The sequence below is a fragment of the Stylophora pistillata genome, chromosome 2, assembly GCF_964205215.1.
Source record: "Stylophora pistillata chromosome 2, jaStyPist1.2, whole genome shotgun sequence".
Taxonomy (NCBI): Eukaryota; Metazoa; Cnidaria; class Anthozoa; order Scleractinia; family Pocilloporidae; genus Stylophora; species Stylophora pistillata.
The window spans coordinates 37181845-37199294 of record NC_142520.1 but is presented as its reverse complement, the minus strand read 5'-3'; the positions used below and the strand labels follow the sequence as shown (position 1 = coordinate 37199294).

General features: G+C 38.2%; 1 protein-coding gene across 1 annotated transcript; it reads right to left on the bottom strand.

The window, feature by feature from the left end:
* Positions 1–634: 634 nt before the first annotated feature.
* LOC111329449 (uncharacterized) lies at positions 635–16462 on the bottom strand. Its single transcript, XM_022934161.2, has 10 exons — positions 16037–16462; positions 11750–11795; positions 11189–11488; positions 10425–10694; positions 9597–9869; positions 9132–9407; positions 8777–8947; positions 7007–7186; positions 6028–6261; positions 635–4710 (listed from the first exon to the last, which is right to left on the bottom strand). The coding sequence occupies exons 1-10, from the start codon at positions 16358–16360 to the stop codon at positions 4403–4405; spliced, it is 2382 nt and encodes a 793-aa protein (XP_022789896.2). The 5' UTR covers positions 16361–16462; the 3' UTR covers positions 635–4402.
* Between the last annotated feature and the right edge of the window lie 988 nt (positions 16463–17450).

Genomic DNA, 17450 nt, shown 5'->3' with positions numbered 1-17450 from the left:
TGGCGTCTGGTATTCTCAGAATACGAATGAAAAGAACCCATGCACGTCTTTAAGTGAAACCGTGTTATTTGAGTTTTAAAAAAGTAGTTCCGAAGACAGCTTTTGTACATTGTGAGACCTTTGGAAGACTTCGGCGTCAAAAGCAATCATGAATGAAAGGCGTCAAGCCATCCTGGTTATTATGAGTGAAATACTGAATTAAAATTGAAACGTAGATTTTATTTCAATAGGGCTAATATCTTTTTTCTATCATTCTATCAACGCTACAATCTGCAAAGGTTGTAAGCGTTTGCAGTTGCAATAGCGGTGAGTGCAAAACCTTTGAAGTGTTGTCAATATTTGCCATTTTCCAAATATGTTCAAAGCAGCTGCCACTGTAGACAATTTTGCCTGTTATTAAAAGATAACGGCTCACTCTCGAGTAGTTGTCGTTATTAATAGTAGTTTATATTTTATCTTGAAAGTCTCGAATTAAATGTTTAATGACATATCACACAGGAAGAGAGCATTATATCTAGTGGTTATATTCCGCAATAATTCTTAAAAACGAAAACGTCCACTTCTTTGTAAAAACAATCATGCTCACCCTGAAGGTATAATCAAATAATTTATCATATAAGGGGAAAAATTACTGAATTGTGATTGGTCAAGACAGAGGGCATTTTTTCTTAATTTTTGTAATTGCCCCGAGCAAAATTACTTGAAAATGATTGGCTCAGTGAGAATCGCTTAGCAACGGCTGCCAAGGTAAAGAAATTTCTGTTTGTTTTGTAACAATAGCGTCCCGTTTTGCGCGAGATCAGTAAGAAAACATTTTGTCCCTTATATCATAAACAAGTAATCACATGGTTCCTCCCAAAATTAAGGATTAATATCACTTGTGTTTTCGGAAGTTGCAGAAGTTGCCCTCGTCGCTGCGCGACTCGGGCAATTTCAGCAACTTCCGAACGCATGCGTGACATTAATCCTTAATTTTACTCGGCCCCATGCGATTATCTGTACTAACACGTAATTGTGCTCTAGGGCCCATACACTAAGCAACGTCACAAAGAAATGATTATCAGCTCTAAGGGGCAGTTAAACATGTCGAACCTCTGTTCGAAACAGGTGCTGGTAAATAGTTAACTATAATGCATTGCCATATTGTAGTAAAGCCTTCTAGAGATGAGAACTTAACCCACGTACGACTAACCATAGTTCAGCACAATTCCGTGTTTTTAGTTTCTTCGTGAACTGCAAAGGCCAAGATCTCCATAAATCGTAGAGTTTGTTCGCTGCGACTGCAGTCGTGACCAAAACTATGCCCAGTTTCTTCGTGAACTGCAAAGGTCAAGATCTCCATAAATCGTAGAGTTTGTTCGCCGAGACTGCAGTCGTGACCAAACTACGCCCAATTTGAACACTGTATCGATCAAACTATCATTGTAATGACATTTTTTTTCTTACAAGGAATTTTTAGAGAGGAATTTAACAACTAATATATAAGACTTCTCAATCAACATTTCTCGGTTTGCAACCACGGGTGTAGTCACAATGGTCATTCTAAAAAAAATGACTTTCCACCGCTGACTTAAATTGTGTGTCTCTCCCTTCGGATTAAATGGTTCCAATCCATTGACAACTAAAGCAACCGAAGCCATTCCAGAACCACACTAACAGAACTGCCAATAGCACGGCCTACAGCACTGCTAACAAAACCGTTTGTGGCGTCAGTTTCGCCTGATCCACAGCGTCCCAGAATCTCTGAAATAGATCCCTGGGGAAATCACCTACGGAATCCCGAGCGAAACTTCTGCAACCCTCAACGAAACCTCGAAATCCCCAAAATCCTCGTGGCCAATGTAGTGCACCGCGGTTAAGTTGAAAACCATTTATTAACGTCCGTTACACATTATAACTCTTAACCGAAAAGACTACAACAATAATTATATAAATACGCGCTAGATATATACATGTAAATCCGTGTAGGTCCGAGTGTATTACATCACTAGCCTTCGTTTCCACACATCGGCTTACCTAAGCCATTGCTGCTTTGAGTTGGCTGCCGGCGGAAAAATGATGCTCGGACGCCAGAGCGAATACTCGCTTGCGGCAAAGTGAGAGAACCTCTGCATGCTCAAAGTAAGCGCTATCCAATTTTTTAACAAGGTTTGGTGGCATATTTAAGAAACACACATTACGTGATAAGTTCTAAGTCGCTACTTTTACTCGATATAAAGCCTTTGTGCTTTGAAACTAGAGTCAGAGATAAATTCTTGAAATTTTTATTTTTTTTTTACTACGGACTCGTGATCGAAAATTGTAAAGTTGAGATATTGAGAAATTGTGGAAATTCAGTTTTTAGTCCAGAACCCTCGATGCAAAAATTTACATTTTAGAGCAGGTGCCCCTTGGTCACCAAAAGCGATTGAAGAAAAAAACACTAGTATCTAGAATAAAAAAGTCTTGAAGATTTCCATTGCTAAGACAGAAAAGACGTACTTTCCTACTCCAATTTAAAATTAATTCTCTACCATTTAATTCTCTAAAAAGTATTTGTTGACTTTGCTTTATTATCAAAAATTGAAAGGAAAGTTGCGTCGAATCATTAATCCAAAGTGAACCTCATAACTATGCTCTTCCCGAGACTTGCATGGGCGCTATCGATTCCTTTTATCAAAGATGTTGCTACTGGCCATGGCCTTAAACAGAACTCCGGTACTTTACACGAAGAGAACTCAGAGAAACCAAACTTCCACACTGGCAGAATCCATGTTTTTTCCATTAGTTTGTTTCAAGACACCACAAAACCTCAAAAGTTTCGGGGAAAAGTAAAAAAAGTTCAAAAGCCTCAAGTTTGTAAACCCAATCATCATTATTTTTAAAGCAAATAACACACCTTCAGTGGATGACGATCAAAGAGGATGTTTTTAGGAAGCATCCTTGTTCATAAAGTACACATTTGATTATAAAACTTTGTCTATGTAAATTTTATAATGGGAGAATTTCATCGCCCAAAGAATTCGTGCGACATCTCATTTTCAAATTGAATAGGCATTAAAAAGTGCTGGATAATAAGACATGAGTACGTATTAGAAATCAATCTTTACTTTTGTCAAAAACCTCTTTTGTGCGAAATGCAAGGAAATATTTCCCGACACTGCTTGGAACAAGAAGTATAATAGTAACTACCTTGGAAACAAATTTCAACTTAAATATTGATTATTTCTCTCTTGCGCAACATTAAAGGAACAAAACTACTACAACCAGACTCAGGCAGTTATTTCACTGCCTTTTATTGGAGGTCGAGCGAAAGAAAGGCCATTAAAGATTTTTTATTGTTTTTTTTAATATTTGCCCAAGAATTTCAAATTCATCGCTTTTTGTCACCGGTGTCGAACCGTCAATGCTGTTCTATTCTGCTTACCTAAAAACTTGAAATTGAAGTTATCACAAAATATAATCCTCGTTATCTTGTCCAAGTTTAACAAATCATTGCAAATAAAAGTGGAATAGCGCTCATGTTATCGACTTAAAAATAGATTTTTATTCCTGTTGGTTTGAGAACTAGATATATCATGAGAATTTTAATAGCTTAGTCCTCTGCGAAAAGTGAGGAAATTAATATGCAAGGACCATAAAACACAAAACTAGTCGCTTTGAACCATAGCTTTTTTCACATCCGGGTGATTAACCATCACATTTTTCTCGCAAACGTTTTCTTTTTGCCTCTAAGAAATGAAGAATTAACGATGAAATGCTTTTGTTCTTCAAGCGTCTTAACCTGATAGTAATTAAGAAAACTGGCGTACCTTTTGAAGTGCAACTCCTTCCTCCACAGTTTTTAGTACAGAATTCTCAACCTCTCAAAATGATGCTTTCATCCGCAGTTGTCGTCTTGCAACTGTAATTGCAGTCACAATAGTCAATATGTAACCTGATAACGATAATTAACTTCATGTTCCTGTCTAATCCTTCAGCTTAAAAATACGCTGTTTTATTTGCAGCCGTGAAAGTTTAGAACTTGTTGGTAAATGATCCAACTTTTCACAGCAGTTTGGGTGACTTGAGTGTAACCTTAGGTTAATAAGAAAGATATTTGGTGTTTTTCTAGACTTATCATTAGCTCCAACTTAAAAAAAAAGCGCTGTCTTTAAGGAAGAAAGGAATCAAACTCATGTCGTAGGGCAGGATGGTAAGAACGAATAACACGCTATTGTTCCTCGCAACTCACGCGGTTATCATCGTCACAAAGAGGTAATTATCAACTTAAATAAAACATTTATTTTACAAGCATTGAACCCATAAAGTTGCGTTCTTAAATTATTGAGCCAAGAGATTATTTTTCAAGCTAAACAAATGAGGTCCTTAATGTATGAGTCCAGATAATGAGGATTCCGTGGTCTAGATGTCGTGGTGTGACTCAGTAACGGTAAAATACCTCCACCTCATCAGGCGAGAATTGGTGAGTCCCAGCCAAGATTGTGCTTCTGCTTTTTACTCCACTTGGTGTCCCGTAGGAGTTCCCTAAGTTTGTAAATGAATTACGGTTACTGTTAGCATTATTGCTAATGTAAATGTCGCTCGATCCAAATCGTGGACCATAACTTAAGCTCCTTCTGATTGCGTTTGCTGGATATTTCACCATGCTTTTGAATGGTGCAAGTCCTTCTTTGTTGACGAGAGAGAAAATGAAAGCCCTGGGATCGGTAGTCGAACCACCACTGGATCCTGAAGACAAGCAAACCATAAAATATCAAGGAAGGGAACATAGACTAAATGAACACTTTAGAAGTGGACTCAGATCTCTTGATGAACTCTATTAATGTTGCATTCAATTTCAAGATTTCATATTCTTTTATTTGATAACTGTTTTACCAGTATTTTTCTGCTAAAGACATCTATCTTCCTGATTTTATCATTTTTATCTTCAGTTCTGTTTTCACCGTTTTCGTTATTCCTTAAATGCGTTTATTTCTAGAGTCGTTCTTTCTTTTCCATTTTCTTTTCGAGAAAAGAAAGTAGAATACGAGTGAAGGGTAGGTGCGTTTTTTGTTCAAGACTCGTAGAACTTAATGTATGCTACTGCAGAATGCAAGCAGAAGGCAATAGCGACAACTGACGAATCACCCGACCCTATACATCACACTGCTTCGCACAAGCTTACGGTAAAAGCAATAAACGATGCAAAACGTGTCCTTTCATTCACAACACTGAGAAAATATCGGGACCCAAACGATCCATTAAGATCACCGATCACTTCACGTGCACCTTCGTCAATGTAATTCAGTATTGCATAAATTGCACTCATTGCAAAAATATACATCGGCGAAACAGGCAGAAGACTAGGTGACCGATTCCGAGAACACCCTCGCGACATGGAAAGGAATGACAGGGACACATCGAAACCAGTGCGGCTAGACATTTTAATTTACCTAATCATTCTAAGCAACATATGGCAATCTGCGGTCTTTCCTTACACTTATGTAGCACGGAAAGCCGTAAAACTCTTGAACAAAAGCTCATCTTTCAAACCGGCAGTCTAAATCTCACAGGTATCAACGAACGTTTTTCATTCCACTAATTTATTCGTGTTTTTCTCGTTGCCATGTTCCCACCAATAACTTAACTCCATTTTCTGCCTTTAAAAGCACATACAACCCATAGTTCCTCTATTCGCTCCGACGAAGGGCTAACGCTCGAAACGTCAGCTTTTGTAATCGTTACGGCGGCAAATTTACCATTTCAACTTTGTTGATATATCCAAAAAGCAAGAATAGGTAAGTAAGACTTGGTAATTTAAGTTTGAAAATTTTGCTCGTTTTCTTTTAATACATCACAACCACGATGAGTAATACAGAATTAGATATTTGCTGTATTATGGGCAAACAACTAGTCATTGAAATGGCCTAGTGGCATAGCTTTATGTTTTTTATCAATCACTTAAAAAGTTGATGTCAACACTACTTACAGCTAGTTTTGACAATAGAAATTTTCCCTGGCAGTGGCTATGGAATGGTAAATTCGTGTATATCATCGTATTCTTACCCCAGTAAACTTCGCTGTATCCTCCAAACACGTACTGACCCTTTCTAATTATCGTAACTGTGTATGGCTTCCCGTCGCAGTTGTTGTGAAAATTGCTTGCTGACCATCCATGAATGGAGGCGCGCCAACATAGATACCATCTGGAATGCGAACCAGCCACTGGCTCCAAGAATCGACTAAGGTGACTGATGAGGAATTCATCGCTCCCCAGGATATATGATGAGATTTGCAATCCTGGAACATTTAGACACATTGGAAGGTCTTTAATAATTGTAATGAAGTAATTACAGAAGAAGAGAATACAGTCGAATGCGGGAAATTCCCGCAACTCGAAAGGAGATCGATTCACCCAGATTTTTCTTATATGCGTACGATTGTGGTAAGTTTTAAGATCGTGTTTATCTATACGTCATAAGACAACGAAAACAGTGTTTTAGGTTCGAAAATCTTCTCAAATAGTTTAACAAGTAATAAATAACATAAAAAATGAATTGACTAGTGCGGATAGCAAGCATCAACCCATAAATTTAGGATTCCCAATCGCTCAGATACGCAACCCTGTGAATTCTCCCTCCTGACAGCCACAATTTTTCTTATAATTAGTCACGAAAGTTCGGTGTTCAAAGATCAAGATAAAAACTTCTACCTGATAAGTTTGAGAATTCTGATAACCTGTTTGCCGGATGATGTTTGGATATTATAAAGAGAAGATAAATGCGAACGGCCTCTGGGAGTTCAGTCGAAGAAGTAAATGTTTATATAAATATATTGATACATAGATAGTTAGATAGACAGAGAGATAGATGCGGGGATAGACAGATAGATAGACAAGTTAGCAGTAGATATATTAACTGATAAATAAAGAAATAGTCATTATTTGAGGGAACATTCTAAATCATTTCGAGAAAGTTATTTTATTGCTTTTGTTGTTCTCTGGCACTTGAAAAGACTAGCAAATTGAATGAACTGCTTATGCTACCTTGACTACATCTAGGCTGAGCTTCTGTCCAGGTTCCATTTTCAGTGCAGAAAATTTCCGATGGTCCGAAGAGCCGATATCCAGGCTTGCATTTAAATAAAACGCGTTTCCCTTCCCAAAACTCCTGGCCAGTAGAAAAGCCGTGTTTCAAGTGTAGTAGATGGGGACACACCCTTCGGCCTTAAGAAATTTAAAAGTGGCATGAGTAAATCTATTTACACGGATAACTAGAGCTTTAAGACGATTGTTTCATATAGAAAACAAAGAAAAAGAAAAGGAAAACCCACTACAAAAAAAGCAAGCGGATGTATAAGGATTTTCCGAGGTACTGTTTTCGCTGGAATTATCTTTATTCACCCAAAATCATTGCAAAACAAGTCTATAAGCTACTTACAGACCCCAACCCCAGTCAGTAGCAAGTATTTTCTATCTATTTTATTTGCCTTAGTTGAAACTTGCCGAAAATTAAAGTTGAGTAATTGAAGGAGCTTTAATTTAGAATTGAAAGAGATAAAAAATGGTCTTACAGTAGGAGAGAATTGTATGGGTTTTAGTAAGGACAAAAGAGCGGTACATGTACGGAGCCTCAAAGTTCCAGTGGAGCCTCTTCTCGTCCAAACTCTTTCTTTTTGGCACGTTTATATTTTCATAAATCATCTAAATTACTTAAGCCTCGAGTCCTCGAAATCGTCGAAAAGACATTGAATGGAATAAAGGCTGATAGTTTCGAAAGAAACTGTTTGGGGCTGCGTCGGTGGGAGTAACGAAATAATTTGGATATATCAACAAAGTTGAAATGGTAAATTGGCCACCGTAACTTTGTTGATATATCCAAATTATACTGAATGGAATACGCGACTTTGCTAACATTAAGTCCAAATGAATGCTGGGATTGGCCAAACCTGGTCTCTCAAGAGTTTTTTGCTCGCTCGAGCTCGATCTTTGTTATTGTTGATTGAGATGCAGAGTCAAATCTAATACCCTCCAATTAGAGAGGAAGAAATGTGCATTTGCAGTGTTAAATGAACAACAGTAACTAGTATGATTATCACGACGTTTTTTTCTAAAAAGATTCTCAGAGATTTGAGGTCTCGGGTCAAAAATAAGAATTTTGAAGTCTGAAGTGGTTTGAAGTCCCTTCTCGGCTTTCGTATCTCCTTTTTATATATCACTATTCACATTTTAGTTTTAAACGCATAAAGATGGCTAAGATATCCACGTGCAGCCGAAATCAGGAGATGTTTACGCGATTGATGTTTTGCCGCAAGAAACCATTCGAGAATCATTCATATTGACATGTTATAACTGGCTGTTCACACTTAAGCGGTCCAAATGATTCGGTTTGAAAATACGTTTTTGTAAATAACTGGCGTGTGTTTCAATGTTTCACCAAAATTTTTCTGGGAAATTGTAAGTTAACATAATGATGCTTAGTTTGACATGTGTAAAACAAGTTTTTAAAAATGGCTCCGGAAGATCTATTGTATCCTTAAAAAAAGAGAAATGCAAAGACCGGTTAGAGGTTGTCATTATTTTTCGGTACCTTTTGGTACAGTGTTACATCCCGATTTTCTTCTGACCCATTATGGATCGGAGAGAAAGAAGGTTTGCCAACAAATACCTTTTAAAAAGTTTGCGAGGCTTTTCGCGACTCACCAACGACAAATCCCAGCGTTCATTCTGACGCCAGTATTTGCTAAGTCTAGTATTAACCTTCAAAATCACATGTCGCTTCTTATTACTAGGAATACTAAGACCGCTGATCCTTACATGAAGGTTGTATACCACTCCAATTGCCAGATGGCAAACACATCCTAGAAGCCGAACCAACGAGATGATACTGTGGAGCACAAATGAACGAGACGAATTGACCTGTCCAGTATCGTTCTCCTCGCATCTGACCGTTTGATGGAGTACCAGGATAACCACAGTTAACTAAGGCTAAAAAATAAATCAAAACAAACGATATGATTTTAATTTTTTATTCACCTATTTCAGGTACATGTGTCCCACCTAGACATTGAGATTGATTGATACATTTCGTTTTATATGGAGGCAAGGCTATGAAGGAGAAGCGACACTCGGACTGCAAATCGTTCTTGTACAGTAAATACAGTTAACTTACCCAAACTTGTATTGGCTTCCGCTGTCGCATTCTTTTCATTATAGAAGGTACATATGTAGATCGCAACATCGCTTGGCTGGAAACCATGGATAACAAGTTCACTCGTAATCAGATTTTGCCCATTGAACACCGATGTAGAATAAACGTGTTTTCCATTCTTGAGCCACCCAACTCGAGGCAGCGGCGCGCCACTAGCGGAGCAGTTTAACTTCACAGTATCGCCAACATTCTGAACATGAATTTCACTGGGAGGACTGGAAACAATGAAGGGTTCCACTGAAAAAAGAAACATAACCGTTTGAGCGCTTAGACACAAATTGTCTTTTTCATAAGTGTCACAAGGGTCGTTTTTGTCTTGAAGTTGGTGGCAGTTTTAGTTTTATCGTAGTTTTGTCCTCCTTCGTCTTTCCTTTGTCATCGATAGATCCTTTGTGTCTTGCTAGTCAGTGACCTTTGCCAACTTACCTACATCTTTAACAACGACCCATGTAACAGCCATCACATTCCCCAACTTATTGGTTCCTTGACACACATAAGCACCGTCATCGTCTTTTGTTGTGTTCTTAATTATAAGCTGCTTGTCGCCAATAACATGCCTGTTTACGGGAAGTTGCTTGAGGGATCTTGTCCATGTGATTACAGGAGAAGGATAACCAAATATGTCACATTTGATAATAGTGTCCCATGTTTTATAAGCGGTGACGGATTTCTTTGGTTTCGCTTTAAACCTGGTTGGAACTGCAAAATAAATTCGAAAAAGAGATCACAAAAGACGTACAAAAGACCTGTATACGAAAAAATAAAAAAAAATAGGGGTACACCAAACAGGTGAGGCAGGTAAACTTTTCGCAAAGCTAGCTCTGCTTTATTGAAGCTCTAAAAGCCGTAGGTACTGTATTGGACCATTTTAATGGCTAGCAAAAATATTGGCTAGCAAAAAGCCGCCTCCCGGTTAGCTCAATTGGTTAGAACGCCGGATTGTATTGTGCGGGACGTCAAGGGTTTAAGCCCCGGCCGGACCAATACTCCTGGTCTTAAAATAAGTGAGGAGAATTTTCTACCTTTCTTTAATCAAGAAATGGATAGATATTGTAGTCTTCTCGGATAAGGACGAATAAGCCGTAGGCCCCGTCTCCTGCAGGGTTAGTGGTAGGATACGTTAATTTCCCACGGACGAGATTACTTTGTGGTGGATGTCCTCCCCTGGTTGGGATGGGTGGGTCTTGGCCTTAAAAAGCCCCTATGGGGTGTGATCAATTAACCTATGTATGTATGTATTGTGCAAACCTGTACCTTCCACAGTGACATTGACTGATAACTCAGTTCTGCCCAACAAATTCTCCGCTGTACAGGTGTAAGTCCCATGTTCCTCGAACACAATTTCCTTTATTTCCAAGTTGCGTTCCTTAAACTGCCTTCTAACGACGTCTTTTATCGGATGTCCATTCCTATACCATGTAACTACTGGCGGAGGAAACCCACCCGCTTGACAAGGTAATCTCACATTTTGTTTCTCCTTGATTGTTAAAGAAGCTGGAGGCTTTGTGATGAAGTGTGGTAATTCTGAAATTTAAACAGCTTTTGATATCATTGTGGCCTTCATTTTGCAATGAAGAGACTGAATTTGCTATCATGTTGTATTTATTTTGCGATTGAGAGACTAAATTTGCTATGATTAGACATTCATTCAGTAATTTTGAGACTAAATAACCATGTTCGAAACAAGAGAAACTGAGAGCAATAAATAATTGCCACTCTTTAATTCTATCAGCAGCCAACTGTCCATGTAATAGATCTTCCATTCACGAGGAGCAGAGGCGACAGACGTTATAAGCACCGGCTTGTAATTTATCGAGTCATGATACGATTGCCTCCAACTCAACAGCATTTTTGCATGCAAATGTCATAATCATGATTTATGAAAAAGACACGAATACACATCAAGAATCAAAGAAAAAAATAAGATCGAAGTATTACATGCAGTCTGAAAATTAGCAGTATTGCTAATCAATTACAATTTCATCAAATACCATTGTGGTAAAGAATCAAGCCATTACCTAAGAGATCTCCACTGCTAAAATTTGTGACGTGTTGCGACGATTTCGCAGGGTTTACCGGTGGTTTTAATGATCCCGAGGGTCCAGGTGGTCCCCGTGGTCCTGGTGGTCCTCTAGTGCCCCGCTTTCCTTGCGGACCAGCAACGCCCTTTGTTCCCTTCTTTCCCCTCTTCCCTTTTTTTCCAGGAGCGCCCCGCGGTCCTTCCGGGCCTCTAGGGCCAGACGTTCCCGGTGAGCCGCGAGCACCTTGTTCACCGGGCAAACCAGGAGGACCAGGTGGACCTGGTGGTACTTTACGACCTGATGAAATTGAAAAGAGACATTCATGCAATGGAAGACATTCTTGAAGGAACAGTACCAAAGCCCGTACTTGTTTGCCATCTTTTATTCAAGGTCGAGAATTTTTTTTTTTTACATATATTCCAAAGATCAAAATGTCTGCAAACGAGACAGAGGCTATTCATATAAAATATCTTTGTTTTAAAAGTGTGTGGCCTCGAGACTGTGAAGTTACAGTGGGTTTTGAAAAACTATTAGCAGCAGACAATCAATTTAACTTACCATTCACACAAATTACTTTTTGCGGGATATGTTCTTCTGTCAAATTCTGTTGATGAAAAACAAATGAATAAGTAAGAAAACTTTTGGATACCGGTTTGAATTATCCACCTATATTTAATCATTAATTAAGAACATTAAGCTTGGTAAAATTTAGATAAATTAAAAAGATGTTTTTTCGTCAAGTCATGAGCGTAGAGCAAAGAAAAAATCGAGGAATCGATGCTCAACCACTGAGCCAAAGAGACTGTATGGTGAGCAAGGCCCATTACGAACTTCATATATGACACGCGTCTTGCATACAGCTAAGATCGGTAAAGTTGAATCGTCATGGTTTGTATAGAATAAGAAAGATGGTAAGTTTTGAGCTCAGTAAAGAAATATGGAAAAATGTGTTTTAGTCTGGTCGCGAGCATGAGAATAAGGTAAAATATTTATTTATAACAATTTGTTTTTAAACATTCGTAAATTTAAGGACTATCAAGAAACATTTATGGTGGATTCGTCGCTGTGTTTTTCTCAATTGAAGTAGAATTCTAGCTAAACGCAAAAAGTAAGGCATTAACATTGCTTTTCAAAGACTTAAGTTACTTTGGCATCAATTAATAAACGTAGTTAGAAACAATATGAGTGACGACTTCTAAAATATCGAATTCGAATGTCTGCAGGAAGTCGATTGACGGGCCATTCATTTGATTGCTAAGCTTGAATAAGTCTGTAAGAATCGATACCTCTCCCTTCGGACTCATATTTAGACTGATTTCTTCCCTGGAAACAGAAGTAATTTGTGTTTAACTATGAGGAATGAAATGCTATTTTAATGTTATTAAAAACATAAAGTGCTGGATACTGATACAAACGGGTCTTGGTTATAAGTCAGTTGACACTGGTAGACAAATATAGATCCCTGAGAAGAGGAATCCTTCAACAATATCGCCATAAATCGAGGACATTATGCTGCCGCATTCATTGGTCAGCGGATTGCATTCGGATGAACACAAATATGGCGGTCAGGACAAGTTCCCTATAAAATATTGAACGATTTAAGTTCTGTGGACCTTCTTTAATTTATCGAGAAAAAAGCAAAAGAAAAACAACTTTGAACAGGTCTCTTGGTATTTTTAAGACTAGGCAGAGCGACCTATAGCAATTTGCTGTCTGATGTAAGGCAAGGGACATTAATTCTGTACCAAGCTTCAATATCCCCTCAAACTGGCTTCTTTTGTGATCGTCTAAGATGTCAGACATTTTGGAAATTGTAGCTTAAACCACTTACATTAAATATGGGAAGATCTAAGCAAATCGTACTTGAAAAAGGCTTTTTCTCCCGGTTGAAAACACAGTTCAACGAACGTACTATACAGATCTCTCTGATCTGCTTCTTAATTTTCGCGCGAGAAAATAAATTTATTCGAGGCTCTACTTTAGCATGAGGGGGTCTGGATTGAGTTTATTTCCCGTCAAACATTGCTGAATAAGAAAAACAAACATGGCGACAGTTTGAAGGTTTCGCGGAGGGCTTTTCTTTTAACGCTTTCCCTTCTGGTGCGTTCTTAAGTAAGGTCTCAGATCACAGACTCCACAGAGCAAAGATAGCAATTTTCAAGCTCTTTTGGAAGTATTTTATTGTACAGAAATGTCTCTTTTTATGGAAGATTTGCTTACTTCGAACTTCCCTTTATTTAATGCGAGCCGGAGCTAGTTGACTTCTTGGAGGGTTGCTTCTCAAATGGACGATCCTTTGTAATGGATTACGCTATATTTGAAACAGACTAGAGGTAATGGCTAGCCTCGAATATCGAACATTGCTGACATTGCGGGAAATAAGTAGACAAACAGCTTTTGAATTATTTTTATGTTAGAAGTACAGCTTAATCTCTACTGAACATGTTTCGAGTCGGAGCTAGGGAATAATCTGACTCGTATTTGTTGTATTTTGGATTCTTTTGGTAATCCCATACATTTCCTTACACGATTTCGCCGCCATTAACTTCTCAATACGCACGCGCGTCCGGCATTTTGACCCAAATTTCTTACAATGAACCTCTGCCTAAAAGTAAACGAGGAAATTTCTCACAGGTGGTTGCTGGTTTTGAATTTCGGAAAAGTGGTAACAAAAAGATGTCCACTCCTCAGGTGACTTTGAAGAATGCAACATTCAAACTGCTTATTTACATTACCAGACCCCTTTCAAATATGAATAACATTTTCGCGGCATTTCCGGTATCAAATGTGAGAAAAATGTAAAAACAGATGTTAAATAGTACTGCATGTTTTTTAGCGAAGGAGATTACTGATAGCCAAGATGCTCCTTTTGAGATACTTGTTCTTTGTTAATACATAGACAGGTAAAAACGAACGATATAATATCCCGACGTTTCCGCGACTTCATGACGCCATTATCAAGGGTACAAATGAAAATAAAATTAACAAATGCGAGTTCAAGAGTTACAACTAATTTGCATAGGGGGGGTAGCTACACAAATACTTTAGCACGGATAGAATCCGTTTACACGTTCAAACTCGGTGTTAATTGTTTGATGTAACGCATCTCGTTGACGAGACAATCGAATTTGTTCATGCACTTCTTGAGAACTTTGAAACAGCTAAGAAGGTCCTCAGGGACAGCACCTGCGTGGTCGTTGTCGTAGTGCTTGCGTACTTTGTTCTTTGTTGTTGTTGTTTTTTTTTTTTTTTTCAAACGAAAGTAGACGGAATGGCCTGATACGGATGCGCTTAGCCATCATCACGATTTTCGTAACTTTACTGCCCTGCAGGTTTCGGCATTGGTTAGGTGCGAAAAGAAAATTGAATTTCTTTTTTGTTTTTTGGAACAGCTGCTGGGAGGGGAACTTAAGTCATTACTGCTCAAAGGCGACAATCCCACCGTGCGTAATAAGTTTACCATTTCAATTGGTGGGCCGCTCCTGCAGTTCAACCTTTGAGATCGGGCCGGCAATAACAGATATCATAATTACGTCCAATCGACACGTATCTGCCAGGTTGGTGGTGCGATTCCATCCGCTTGATTTCGTTAGTATGTCCTTTTCCTTCTAAGGAACAACTGCACTCTTTGGAATAGCTATTACAAATAAGAGGGGCACAACAAGAAGCAAAGTATCCGCTATTTCCTGAGTATTGAAGCATCAAGCCAAGTACCATTTATACTATCATACAAAATGCCCGAAAGTTCTCCCAGTAGGAAGCACTGCGGATGCTGAGACCAATCATTCGGTTACGTTAGCATTGTTTTTACTAAGTTAAAGTGTTATACTCTAGTATCAAGTTTACAATTCCAGAATTTCAACTAAGTGGCCATTACACTACATGTCATAATTGCGCTGCACACGGACGAATTTACTCTGGGCTTTGTTTCATCCATACAACGTTGACATTAAAAGTGATTTAGCGAGAAAGCAGGCCTCTCTATCGTTACAGAATTCCTTATTCGGTAATGTCACTCGAATATTATCATGATAGGACAAGGACTGTTACGGACATCAACCGACGCCGGGGCGTGTATAGTTAGGAATCAGAGCTCTTAGCTTTCATACGAAGGAGATCTAGACTCTTGTTTTGTTTGCGTAATTACCAAGCGCCTTACAAAGCAATGTTGAATGTGTCATGTTAGATCAAAGTTTTTAAAACTAAGATACTCAAATCCATCTTTATATCTAACTGAAGGAGATTCAAGAGTGAATTAGCATAAACGTGCAAAAAATTTATAGATGCCAGACATACATCTGCTAGAAATTATGTCTCACAGATGTAGGAATAAAATTTAATGTAGTTCCATTCAATTACAAATTAACTTTTTTCGTTTTGAGTTGTTTTGTTGTTTTTGTTTTTTTAATTTTTTTTTTTTTTTTTTTTATTGACCGATGATAAGAAATGATTCAGTCATGTAGAAGAAATTCAATAAAAGAAAGTGCTTTTCAATTGATGCTCTGTATGTAACCCAGCTATCGGAAGATGCAAATCAGGGATGGGCCTTCTACCTACACGAAGAAGCAACTTTTTTGTGTAGCCTTAATCCTTCCTATCCCCTACTTAAAAAGATATTTACAAATACAATGTGGCGGTGGCAAATAACGGGTAAGTTCCGAGACTGACCCATATTCGAAATCGGAGATAGAAACTGAATGATTTTGGTAACACACATACATGTCTTCATCATCAAAATTTCCTATGCATTTTCTGTGCCACATGTACTCTTTTCAAAAATTTTGGGATAGTATAAGGGGGAAATTTGCGTGGGAGAATGCAAGCATTTATAAGTTAAAATCTTACCTTCCGGACAGCTTGGGGGTAAGAACAGATGCTGCTACATTTGTGGCATATGGACTGACCATCGGAAGCTCTTCTAAGGCGGAAATTGTCCCTCATTTGTGATCCACTTCGATGCGGTTGAGCATGTGATGTCTTAGTAATCACCTGGTTAGCAAACTGATGAGGAGGATTTTCAAGCAATGGATTCTCTTCAACTGTTGTCAGTCGTGAATCTAATCTATTGAAAGAATAGCACGTGAAACCAAGTGAGCATAGCGTCAAAAGTAAATTGAATGAAAGGCCAAATATCAGAACGTGGGATTTGTCATTCGCTTTCCACTCCATTTTCTCCAAGCTTCGTCTGACACAAACTGGAAGATTGTTTAGTGGTACACTTCATTTATATCCTGTCTCTCGTTGTTTTGATTTCATTCCTGTTTGAAAATGATCCATTGAGATCGCCCCAGGCAACTTTATATAATATCAATGAGGGCTGAGTTGTTTTTCATGATCAGCTGGAATCATTGAAAAATTTCATGGATTTTGTATCGCCATTTCCGTTCCTATATTCTAATTAAAGAACGAAGCTAAAAAACATATGTTCATTATGAAAATGAAACTCTGTTTAGGTGTCAAGGATTTGAATTTCAAAAATGGAACAAGCGCAAATGCCATATCTAACAGCAAGACTTACCTTGGAAAGTTTGTTTCTAAGCAAGCATGTGATTTTATGAAGAATCGATGCATGTATCCCTAAGATAGGAGGTAATGAACTACTAGGTCATTGCAGGATGTTATCCAATGAAGCGCTGCTGGATGTAGGACAGATTTAGAAAAATAACCGAAACTTGATATTTGGGGAAAAAAGTCAGAACGTCCGAGAACGCGTGCCAAGAATCAAAAGAACGTGGACAAAGAATTTTCTTCCTAATCCCCACTGCGTAATCACTCGGTAGAGACTACTATTGCATCCTTTTATGATTACAAAGAAATCTCCTTACCTCAATTCTTTCTGGCATAATGTCAAGTTGTCGAAAAGACTTCGAAATTTAATGGGCTAGAAATTGGGCTAATTTACGACACATTATGTAAACCCCAAATAAAACTGAAAAAAGGTTGCTCACTGACACAATGTTCAATAAAGAATTCCACGAAGTCAACGAGATATAAATTTGGCGTTCGAAGGTCATTGAGTTGGCCTCACTTGACGGAATCCAGCCGGTACTGATCTTTGTTAAATGATACAGCGATACACTACTAAAAAAAGAAAAACAAATCAGGGCTCCTGAATACTTTCTAAATTCCACCAGATTGGAATCACAGTACAAACATTGCTGTTTACAAATTTCGATTGCATCATTGGATACTTTTGCCGCACACATTAACTTTGGTGACAAGAGTCATCGTAGAAGGAATCTCAAACTATTTTTGTGTG